The sequence below is a fragment of the Otolemur garnettii genome, unplaced genomic scaffold (assembly GCF_000181295.1).
Source record: "Otolemur garnettii isolate 467f Iridium unplaced genomic scaffold, OtoGar3 scaffold00035, whole genome shotgun sequence".
Classification (NCBI taxonomy): Eukaryota; Metazoa; Chordata; class Mammalia; order Primates; family Galagidae; genus Otolemur; species Otolemur garnettii.
Genome location: NW_003852430.1, coordinates 6,822,314 through 6,834,827, shown reverse-complemented (window position 1 = coordinate 6,834,827; position 12,514 = coordinate 6,822,314). Strand labels below are relative to the sequence as shown.

General features: G+C 37.9%; 1 protein-coding gene across 2 annotated transcripts in view; it reads left to right on the top strand.

Annotated features, from left to right (window-relative positions):
• Positions 1–12,514, top strand: part of KHDRBS2 (KH RNA binding domain containing, signal transduction associated 2) — a 540,650-nt gene that overhangs the window by 345,041 nt on the left and 183,095 nt on the right. Inside the window, exon 6 of one of the 2 annotated variants that reach the window (XM_003789670.1) lies at positions 847–1,045. In XM_003789670.1, the coding sequence (XP_003789718.1) occupies positions 847–1,045 (199 nt within the window). Of the gene's footprint in view, positions 1–846; positions 1,050–12,514 lie in introns of both variants that reach the window. The other variant, XM_023513145.1, reaches the window with a different exon arrangement.

Below are 12,514 nucleotides of genomic sequence, written 5' to 3'. Positions count from 1 at the left end.
CAAACATTCAACCTTTCTAAAGGCCTCCAAATACCATAAAAGTTGGCTGCAACTGTTTGATATTACGCTTTTAATGCAAGTTACCTTTGTGTGAAGAACTGCAGAGTATTTCAGTCTGTTCTTTTTATCGCAGAGGACTAATGCACTACGTATCCCACCAGCATCGTAATTACCATAATAAAATGTACTGTGTCAGGGACGTCACCAGCTCAGAGGGGTCCATGTGTGATAATGAATCCGTGATAATGAGTTGGTCTTTTAAGTGACCCCAAACTTAAGCTGCTATAATAAACAGAATGATATCACCATGGCCAGAGTTCCACATTTTATTAAAGTGCAGACAGATGTATTTTTTCTTTCTTATAAGTCATAATACTCCACATCCCTGCCATAACCCCCAGTTGGAGGAGATGTAGCCAGATAATGGCTCAGTGGCAGAGCTGGTCCACTGTGTACAGATGGGGCTCCAATTTGGGTCGTCTTGGCAAATTGGGAATATAATTAGGGCAGGTTTGGGTTTTTTCTGTTTTCTGCTTTAGTTTTTTAGTTAAATAAAACACAGTGTCACAGTGACATTCATGACATGCGTGATTTCCACAAGAAGTAAGTTATAGTACTGGCAAAGGTTTTCTGCTGTAGAGTTCAAAGCACTTTACATATTAAGTAATCTCCATTGCTTCTTGGCCTTTTGGCTAAGATCAAGTGTATATATTAAGTAATCTCTATTGGGAGGGGAGAGAAAGAGATGTGTATTTTTTCCATTGTCTGAGACGTGAGGTCTATTCTGTTCTAGTCCACTTTAGCCCATCCCTTGTGTCTAATCTGTGCCTGACCTGTTTTTCCCAGGGGCCGTGGAGGTGCCATTCCTCCTCCCCCACCACCTGGACGAGGTGTTCTCACCCCTCGAGGAACCACTGTGACCCGTGGAGCTCTTCCAGTGCCCCCCGTAGCAAGAGGTGTCCCTACCCCTCGAGCCCGGGGGGCACCAACGGTGCCAGGATACAGGGCACCCCCTCCTCCAGCCCACGAAGCTTATGAAGAATATGTAAGTACTCTCAAGAAGTAAGTTTGAGGAAGAGTTGAATTGACTGATGAACAATTTAGGCATCAAAAACACTCATATACCACGAATATAGCAGGTAACGTTTGGGGCAGAAAACAAACATCACTTACAATGGAATTTAAGCAGGGCATTTAAACAAGAGCATTTTGAGAAAAGCTTTTATTTCATAGCTGTCATCACTGTTATTGAAAATAGCTTGGATGCTAAGAATCAAAGGATCTTGAGGTGTCCTTATCTTTAGAAGGCTTGATCCGATTTCTGATGAGAAACAGGTATAATTATAACATCAGCATACATGCATGTATTCAGAAAACCCTTCAGAGGCATAAAACAGAGTGTTTGAGAAATAGAATGTGATTTTATTGTACAGTTTGGTAATAATGTGGGTGTTCTTTCATTTGCAAATCCTCTTTCTTTCACTATGGTAAAGATATGGACTGACATAAAGAACTCAGAAAATAGGTAGAATGAACAGCGGGAATGCAGGGTTTCTGAGGATGCCCTCCCACTCCACATGTTCTATCTTTAGGTCATCTTATATATCCCAATGTCTTTTGACTGTTAGTTCAACTTTTTAGTTCTCTACTTCTTACACTATGGTCCTTGAGCCATTTCTCCTATAGATTGTGAACTTGTAAAAAGAGAGTTTACTATTCACTCGTGTGACTACAGGGAGTCTGCTGTATATGTTAAGTTCAATCCTTGCAAGCCGGAGCACTGTCCCATGAAACATTCGTTTTGCCTTTAGTCTCTCCAGCACACCTGTCCCCTGATCCAGGTGTTGGTTTTATTCAACCGCCTCATGCTGTCCCCTTTAATATCTTTGGTGAATTTATATTATTAAATATAAACTCTTCAAATACAGCCACTATTACATGCTGGGCACTTAAAACATATAACTGTTTTATGGAGCAGTTAAATAGCCAATCAAAATTGAATCCTAAAATAAGTAAACATAATATATAGGTATCACTAAGAATGTATAGATGCTTGCTGTAGGTTTGGTTTTAAGAATACTGTTACTGCTGAAATATGAAACATTAATATCTGCAAGAGTGAAGAAAAATGAACTGTAGAAATCACTGCTATTGGAATGCATGAAGTGTGTTCATTTAAAGTGATCTGTAATGTATCAAGTATCAATATTTAAAGCCTTAGACAATCTTAAAGTTGCAAAGCCAGAAGCAAAAACCCTACTCTCCCCTGTAAACAAGCCCTTAAGTCAGAATACACAGGAACGAGCCTCAGCTCTGCCATCTCCTGAGGAGAGTACAAGCCAAGTAAGAACTTGTTCAGTGAATGACCTGAACAGCCACATTAGGATTGGTAGAATCACTGTTTATCTCTGAGGAAACTTTCAACTCCACAATCGTTATGTACCTCAGCACAATGGCATTCTTGTCCTCCAAATGAAAAGCTTAAACAGATTATTTTTTCAAAAGTTAATAAGAAAAGAAAAATTTTTCAGATAATGGTGGTCCACGATGTTACTAATCAAAGAATTTACACCATACACGTGGGACTACAACAGAGAACAGGATTGGCAAAACAGAACTGTAGCCTTTCCTGTGCTTTCAGTTTATAGTGAACAAATCACAGAATATGAAGCAATAAAAACAAGGGTATAAAGTAAGGAAACGCCAGTGAAAGGGCTTCATTCTGAATAGGTACATATAGGATAGGGGTGTTTCTTAGAAAAGGTAAAAGAAAATATTAAAGCCCTGTGATGTGAGATTGTAACTTAATTATTAAAGCATATGGGCCCTTTTCTTCCATTCACTCAATTATTCACTGAGTCTCTATCTAACATCAGGTGTGTTCTGAAGGTCCTGGACATGTATGTATCTGTGAGTAAATCAGACTAATGTCTGCCTTCATGAAGCTTAGAATTTAGTGGGAGGAGACAGAAAAGGAAAATATATGATATAAATAAGCAAATTTAGTGAAGTTTAAAAACAATGATATGAAGGTGGTATTGTGTGAATGTAAGTTCATGAGAACCAGTAAACTTAAGAAAGACCTGGACCAAAAAAGGAAACTTCAGACCCTCTCCCCCATCTCATCTTTGCTTTCTCTGCTTTTCTGTTTCCATTCCATTTCTATGTACACATTAGATGTTTTGGCCTCTCTGATGAATGTGACTTACAGAAACATGTCCAGCTCTAGTTACCAACAGACACTGGCTGTCTCTCAGTCTTGATCCAGATCCCCAGATAGAAGAATCCTATTTGGCCAGGCTTGTCAGGCGTCCAGCTCTAGTAGTGACCTGTGACTATAGGGAGGAGGTCATCTGAAATTATATCTGGATGTCACAGGTAGGGGAGGAGAGAAGTTCACACAAGGCAGGCATAGTTATTAGGGACCCACCACCAAGGACAATACGGGGAGTGGGAAAAGTATTATAACCTCGACTGATACCCCACATGTATCCATGAGAAGAGACCATTGGTAATAGGTAAAAGTATATGGATACTGGTTTTGAAAAACTATTTTCTATCATAGTTTGTTTAAACCTCTTCTATATCAAATTTCATGTATTAATTTTTTTCCTAAAGCCAATCAATCAGCACACAAATGCCTGATACACGACTATAGGCTGCTGGCTGCACTTTCTCAATTCCTCAGCACCAAACCCAGATTAACACCCACGAGCCGCTACTTTCTGCTCTATTTTTAGGCTATTGATTCCTTTGTACAGGGTAAGAAAAACAAAAGTTGAAGTGTTTCGATAATAAAATAATAGCACCATGCTGAGTTGGTGGTAAACATCTCAATGGAGTTCTTCACTTTTGGATAAAATTTCTCTGAAAAGCTTCCCTTTATTATCAATCGTACGAGGAGTCAATTCACTCTTCAGTCTTCGTTCTCCCCTCCTGAGCATTAAGTTTCTGAGCACATGGAATGTATTTAGGTAATCACATTCACTTTTTGCAGCTGGCCTGACAAGAAACAGCTTACTGTAATTGAGATGGCTGTTTAAAACCATTAGCGTTAGCTGTGTCTAAAAATAAAAAAGGGGGGAATTTTAGTTTAATTGTTACATATCCTAACCAAAACCTGACGTATTTTAAAGCTTCTTTTTATTGACATTCTGCTATGAAGAGTACATTTACATTGTATAGATCCGTCATCAGGATTGAAGGAGATTTGGAAAGTTGAAAAGTAGATTTCAACAAACCTCCCATACAGCGAAATATGAAGCTTATCAGCCACACCAGTGGATAATAAATTAAAAGAGAATAAACTAAAACACTTGAATACCACCAGGTTCTAGTCACTGTATATTAATTTCCTTAATCTTGTATAGACTGTAATATGCAGTCTATTAATCTTGTGAGAATACTATCAACTAGTTATTGATTTTTCTTTAGTAGGTGAAGACACGGAAGCTTGTAAGTGGGAACTCACATATTTTTAGAGGGATCATTTGTACGTCATACTCCCATGCAGATTGCTAGTCAGTGTTTGAGCTCTTAGCCTCTGCATAAGCACCTCCGACTACTGAGAACTCAGTACCTCCAGAAACTAGGTGCTGCAAGTATAAAAACTGTGGTTAGAGACCCTGGCCTTACTCTAAAAAGTGTGCCATCTAGTGGTAGCCTAACAGCTTTTAACATGTACTTGCTACATAAGGCTCTTCGTCCACTTTCCATTAAGAAGCCATTTTTGGTATTATCTTCTCCCCCTGACGTCCTACAGGCAGTCAGTGTCTCTTAAATTTATTTTCTCTTTCTAAGTGAAGTGCTTGTTAGGCACAACTGAACTGAATCTACTTAGGATATTTTTGGAACGATATTATAGAAATGCACATCAACATACGTATTTGACTTAAGTATTAAATGAACAACCGTAGAACATGGTATATAACACGTGCCAAATGCAGACTCTCCATGCTCCGGTAATGGCTATGAAACCTCTAAGAGGATGGGGGGAAACAGTCACAGGAGACTAGGTTAATCGGTAGAACTCCAACAAGTAGAGAGAAGAGGGAGAATGTTCCAGCAAAAGGGAGAGTAAGGGCCAAGACCAAAAAAAAAAAAAAAGGACCCTTTGAAAGAATAATTTGATGAAAAGAGTTCGTTTAAGATAGCAGTAAAAGAATAGAGGACAGGAAAATAGAGTGGAGTTAGCAATGCCCTCCAAGGTTGAGGTTCTAACTTCCACTTATCATAGTAAAATGCCCCCCGAACATTTTGGAGCTGAAGATAAACTAAGGCTTGGGAGAATTGTATAATTCTCAGTTGCTTAGACCGGATTGGAGGAGAGAATGCAAAAAGGAAAGAAGATTTAGGGCATTAACAACAGGGAGGCTTACTGAGATGTGGCCTTGGCTATGAGGGTAGGAATGGGAGTTCAAATACGTAGGTCACTACCAAAGTTTGCAGACAGGCTATGGTGTTATTTCACTTCTAGGAAGCACAGTAATAGCGTCCTTTCTGATTCACGCGTGCAAGCTCTACCCCGCCCAGGTTATCAGAGCTGCTGGGAGGGCTTCATTTGTTTTCTTCTGCGTGAATTTTACATTTCTTAATTTTTGTGTATCTCAAAACTTTCAGCATGACGTATCAAGGCCAAAAGTAAAGGCGAATATGAAAACAACAAGCATTTATGACAAGGAACTGTGGGAGGAGTATGAAAAAGCAGTAGAGACTCACTAAAAAGTACGTTTGTAAAGGGGAGGTAGGAGAGGAAGGGGCCTAGGCAGAAAGGTGGTACTAGGGAGCCACAGGCAGTAAGGATCATGATGTAGAAGCCAAAGAAGATCCTTGCCCTGATTTGGGAGGGGTCTTATGAATGTCATCTCTCTTTGTTGCAAAAGTAAGACATTTTACCTGCACACAATTGAAGTTACATCCCTGCCTGTCAGATGTCCCCTTGGGTCACATGGTATGGAGTGGGCATGGCTATTTGGGAGACCCTAATAATAAGACTTTAGTTGGAAATTTATTTAGTTTGGACTTACTGCAATACTTTTACTTGTATTCTTTGGGCCTTGCTATGGTTGTATTGTAGAAATCATTCCAGGAATTCTATTAGCATCTCATCTGGTGTCATGACACAAGTATTCACAGAGGTCTTACCACTGTATGATTGTGAACTAGGGCGCTGATGCGGGAAGGATGTGGATAGTAGTGCTGAACTAAGGTGTAAGTGGTACTGGGCCAGAATTTGTTCTGTGGAAAACTCTACCTTATCATTAGCTCATCTATGAAAGAAACTTCTTAGAGTTCTATGAGTTCAGCAACAATGCTAATAGTCTATGGCATAACCATTAATAAGTTATGAAACAAAAAGAAATTTTTCAAAGCTATCCAAAGCATGTTTTTCCCTATTAACCAGGCAAGGAAAAAAATACCTTGAGTTTTCTCTCCTCTCTAAGGAAATATTATCAAATCATTATCATATTAGAAGTGATCAAACATTATGCCCCCAACACAATTAGGAAAATTGTGTAAGGGTATGTTAACTAACAAAACAAAAGTACTCTATTTTTTAGATTTTCTGATGTTCCGTATTTCTAGCTTTTAAAAATGTGTGGTTGTGATTATTTTTCTAATTTAAAATAAATTTGTACTTTCATGCCAACTAGGTATTCGTAGTTTTATAATTTTTTTCTTAAAGAGAGAATGCACAATTATAAAATTTGGGGGCTCCACTAATTTTGGATCCTACCCCATCAAGGAAAATAATGGCAATGTTCACAGGATGATGTTTGTGGGGAAGCAGGACACGGAGAGATGGTGGAAGTGAAAAACTGCTGTGGAACCTTAGTTTCTTTCAGTACTGAGTCTTTTTTTCTGTGTTTAGCTAGAAACAACTAAGTACTGTTAATATGTATTCTATTCTTATGGAAATGCTGTCCTTTGACTAAAGATGGTCTGGAAGATTTAAATGTGCAGGTAAGGACACATAGCTTCTGGAATTGCCGTCAGGAACATCATACCTACAAAAACATAGGCAACATAAATACACGCTAAAATAAATATTCTCGCCTGTGTTTGTGTATAGCTTAAAACAGGCAGATAAAACAGAACCAAAAATAACATCAGATACACAAAATAGTTTCTAGTTTCCAAAGACCTAGGTCCAATTAATTTTAAATTACCTTGTGTTTTCTCCAATGGTCTAGACATTTAGGAGATCTATTAGGGCACTAAAAAACAAGAAGAGATATAATTAAAATTCAGTTAAATGCTACATGAAAAATTTTGCCTCTGTATAATCCATCATGTTAACCTAATTTATAAAATGCATTTTGACAATTTTTGAAGTTGCCCTTTTCATCAGTCTTAAGGAAGGCTTTTGGCATTCCGGGCCATCCGATCATCTCATTCAGACTCCGAGGCATCCTTCTAGTAACAATGAGGACCTAGGAAATTCACTGGTAAATCAATAGTCCTTAAAAGTTCCATAAATGAGTTCAGGCTGCCGACCCACAGTTTCGTGTGTATGGAACATTTTCTGACAGAAGAGGGAAATAAGTATTAAATGATAATTGAAATCAATTCTTGTGCCATTTTTGTGGAAGGAAAGATTATGAACCTGATCTATAATGCATTCTGAGGGAGCCGCGTCTGTTGGTTTTCTGTGTAATAGCCGAGAGCCTTCACCCAACGAAGAGAGATTTTTTATTAGAGTTTCTCGATTAGATATTTGTATTCCATTAGACATTCTTGTTTGAGTTTCATGCTCTAGTCTCCTCGTATTAGAGACTAATTTACAGAATGCATTGCAGAGTTTTGATTTTTTTGAAATGTAACTAATATTTAAAATAACCGAAACATGCAAGGTGCATGAACTGTGTTGCGAAACTATAGGATGGACGTAATACCACTGTAGTTCTAATGTCCATGGAAAGGTGGTGGTATTTTAAGCACTATTAAAATATTAAATTATCTCCCGGAAAAACATAAGATGTCGTCTTTTTAAATATTGTTCACCCTTTTTCTAGAGGAGCCGTTGGAAGGCACCATCCTTCCTCTAGCGTTATATTTGAGATTTTTAAGGCATTTTAGAACAGATGTAGACTCTTCTGTTGGCCACGATGCTCAGGATGGCATCCAAACCTGTACTTTATAATTATCACGATGACTCATGTCTTTTATAACACGTACCAGGATGAAAATAGGTTTTCTCTCTGAGCCTTTCCGAGATGGCTGCTAGCTTCTCGAGCGCATTATATCATAAAGTATTTTTAAGCTTCATCTAGGCTCTGTTGGGGGAAAAAAAAAATGCCACAGTCTTTTTGCAGCATCTGCTGCAGACATGGAGAGGGAAGCCATGGCAGAAATGACAGAATGCTACCTCGGCCTTGGGGCGTTCTACCCCACTTCCCTGGGCAGCATTATGAGTATATTTTAGGTCATGTTATGTTCTATCTTTGGTTAATGCACATGGCCTAAGGATTAAAAATGAAAGTAAATTGAACTTTGGTTTATTTCTATACATATATTCCTTAAATATATACTGAGTACAAATTAATGGTTTGCATACGATTTTTCTCTTCTGAGTTGATTATAATTTTGACAATTGTATCCCACTGAAAAATTAGCATTCCGGATGAGGTGAGAAATTATACCTAAGAATCCTAAAATTCATGTTCTCTTTTGTTCGCCGAAAAACATTGTTCAACATGTTTTGACAACATCCCCCTTACAATTTTCTGGTTGAAGAAAAGTTATATATAAATTGTCAATTGTCACTGGCTTTCGCAGAAAGCCAAGTAGAAACGCTTAAGTAGGATTGAGTTATTTTCCACATTTTGGCCCCTTCTTTCATGTACTCCTCATTCAGGGGAACACAGAGGCTGCTACACCCTTCCCTCACATACAGGTCTATGCTATTATTTTCTATAATATCTTATGAGCCAAGGGCTTTTACTAGGGAACCTGCAAATGTTCTTTGCAATAACTTCTAATAATCCCGAGATTTGAGTGAAGACTATTTCTCTTCATTATTGAAGATGGAAAACCATACTTTCCCTTTGTAGGAAACCATGTTATGGATCAATTTGGCAGAGGAAGGACGCGGGAAGGACCCCTGTTATGCCTCCTGCCTTGTATTTCTTGAAAAGCAAATAGAGAATATACCGCTGATGGGATTTTTATTTTTCATCTTTCATCCAATGTTTACATTCATTCTTCTACAGTCCCTGTGACTCATAAATGTCTGTGTAAAGTGAATTGTTCTTTATTTTACATTGCCACGGATGCTGGCAGCCGAGTTGGTGTGAGTGCTGGATAAGAGGTGTAGGTGGCTGGAAAATGCACAATTTGTTCTTTCAGATAATCCTTTTTTTTCTTCTTCTCAATATCTGCAAATAAAACTGAAGCCATCCCCATTTTTTTATCTGAACCACAGGGATAATGCATCAAAGAGAAGGAGATTGGCTTTGAATGCTTTGACTCTTTTCCCCTAGTGCAGCTGTACTAGATGTGGCAAACTGCTTGAAAATTTGAGCCAGTGTCCTTTGTGGTTTTAGCCCATGCTAAAATTTCTCCTGGTCACTTATTTTGCAATATTTTTTTTTATTAAATAATATTGAATGTATGCCTTTTTAGAATAACCAGGCAAAATCGTCACTGGTGGCCACAGGATATCCAGCTGGTCAGCACCAGTACAGGGCTCTGGTTCTTGTCCATTCTGGTTATTCAGACCTCAGATTCAATTTGTTCGTCTCTTAGCAATGCTGGCCATTAAATATTGTAACGCTTCCTTTCATGCTGATGAAATCCTAGTGAAAATAGAGTATGATGGATTTTCCTAAACAGAAAAAGTGAGCTAACTAAATTGGAGTTTAGGAGGACTCCCTAGCCAAGCCATGGGGGCAGCTGTGTAAGCCAATAGTTGCACTGTGCCAAAATTTCTTGTGGTCAGTTAGAGCTGATGCCAGTTGTGACTTTAGAAACTCAGCCTGTCAACACGTTGAACTTCCTCACTATAGAGTTGAACTTTATCTAATGTACTTTGTCTACCTCTCTCCAGCATTTTGCAGAATCTCCTGAATGGAAAAGACTATCCTGTACTTTTAAATGTTGTAAAGTATCTTATTCAATTTATTCTTTAGTGTTGAATAAATTAACATTTAGAGAGTAAGTGACTGAACTAAAGTGAAAAAACTGGTGATGCCCATTATAGGTTTCCTGACTTTCCCCGAAACACTTTTTCTAATGGATTTTACAAGAAGAAGAAAAAAACACAAATGCACTCTTTCATGGGTCTTCCGAGGAACTAGACCAATGATCTTGCTCCCATGTGGATCTGAGTTCCAAGCTTCTCTAATATTTGCAGGGAGTGGGCTGGGAGGATGACATATGAGGATCTCTGAGTCCACATACAAGCAGATCTACCAAGGAGATTTAGGTGGCCCAGATTTCTCTTATCTTCTCTCTGCAGAAACCTGACTGTTTTCTAAATGTTAAACACACACACTACACACACCCTCTTTAATCTTTTTAGTTACTGACACTTCTAAAGAAGCAAATATTGTTGGCTGCGTGCAGTGGCTCACACCTGTAATCCTAGCATGTTGGGAGGGGAGGTGGAGGATCACCTGAGGCTGGTAGTTTGAGACCTCCCGGGTGACATAGCAAGACAAACAAACAAACAAAAACTAACCAGGTACGGTAGCATTCACTTGTAGTCTCAGCTACTTGGGGTCGCTTGAGCTTATAGTCAAGGCTCTAGTGAGCTATGATCATACCACTGTACTCTAGCCGTGGTAGCACCTGTCTTTAAAAAAAAAGAAAAGAAAAGAAAAGAAAGGAAAAAAGAGCTAATTCTTATCAAGAACATAAATGAAATGAAGACAGCCGGCTAGATTTCATTTATATTTCAGAGTATTTACTTCTTGGAAACAGCATTTATGGAAATCATGTAAGAATGTCCTTTCTCTGACATACCCTGGTACTTCTTTCTCAGACTGTACCCAGCAGTGAGAAGTTACAGTTGTGGAGACAAGAGTAGAGTTTACAGTACGACGGCAAACATACCTGAGGTAGAAAAAGATGTTGGGAGATATGCCTGGGAATTTCAAAGGTTGAAATGTATCTGTATCTATATTTCTTAGTCCTTAGGCAGGACCTGCCCCTTCCATGTTTGAAACCAGATCTTTAGAAAATGCGTTTATTCTGTTTTATATTCCAAATGTAAGCTAACATTTTTTATGCAATTTTATGCTACAAAACAGAATTACATACATAAAGCTCTAAGCATAATGAAGAAAAATATATCTCATGTCATACCTAGATCTCGTTTAAGATTTTCTTTTACATAACACAATTACACTTAACATCTAGACAAGCTAATATGATCATTTTCATATGTAACTTAGGAAAAGCAAATAATACCCCAAAATAAATCCACCCAAATCCTCCTTTCCAGAACACAATCTCCATTAACATTCATTCCCAACCATGGCATTTTATCCAGTTATTAGCCCTGTTTTTCTATTCTAAACTTTTTTTTTGTTTTTACAGTTTTTGGCGGGGCTGGGTTTAAACCCACCACCTCTGGCATATGGGGCTGGCTCCCTACTCCTTTGAGCCACAGGTGCTGCCCTATTCTAAACTTCTTATAAGGGTATCATAACACGAACCACAAGTTCAGCTTTTATCTCCAAAACTATCCTAAATCTTGATTCTTCCTACCGACATGTTTAAGAGTCACCTATCATGTGTAGACCTTTCCATTCAAAGAATGCCTGTCTTCTTACACACATGCATCTGAAGCTGATTTTATCAAAGACCCCCCAATTTAACATTCTTCCTGATTTTATCAAGTACACCCCAATTTAACAGTCTTCCTGATTTTCCTACTTCTATTGAGTTAAACCTCGAAAATATGAAAGTTATCTTTTGGTTCTTTCTTTGCTTTGTCTCAAATATTAAATTCATACTTATTTTCCTAAAATACTGAATTCAGTTAAGCATTTTTTTTTTTTTTTTGGCTGGGGCAGGGTTTGAACCCGCCACCTCCGGCACACAGTGCCGGCACCCTACTCCTTTGAGCCACAGGCACTGCCCAGTAGAGCATTTCTTAAAAAAAAAAAAAAAAAAAATCAATCTATCTCTGTCACCTAAAGGATAAAATCCAACTTCTTACTTTTACATCTATAACATTATGAGAAGATGAAAATAAGTACTTTAATTTTATGAACTTCCCATGAACTAATGTGTTTCATTTTCAAATGAGATTTTTACCAAAAATGAAAATAAATTAGATGAAGAAGAAAGACAGAAAATCTCCAAATTTATACAGTATTTAGCAACTTCACAGTTTTTAGTGTATTAAAATTTACATTGTTTCAATTCCATTTAATATTTATTGAATGCTCATTCTGTGTTATGCTAACTTCTACAGGCAAAGGCAATGAAGGATATAAAAGGTAGTCACTTTTATAATGTCTATTATGTTAGGACATTTACATGTATAATATCACAATGATAATAA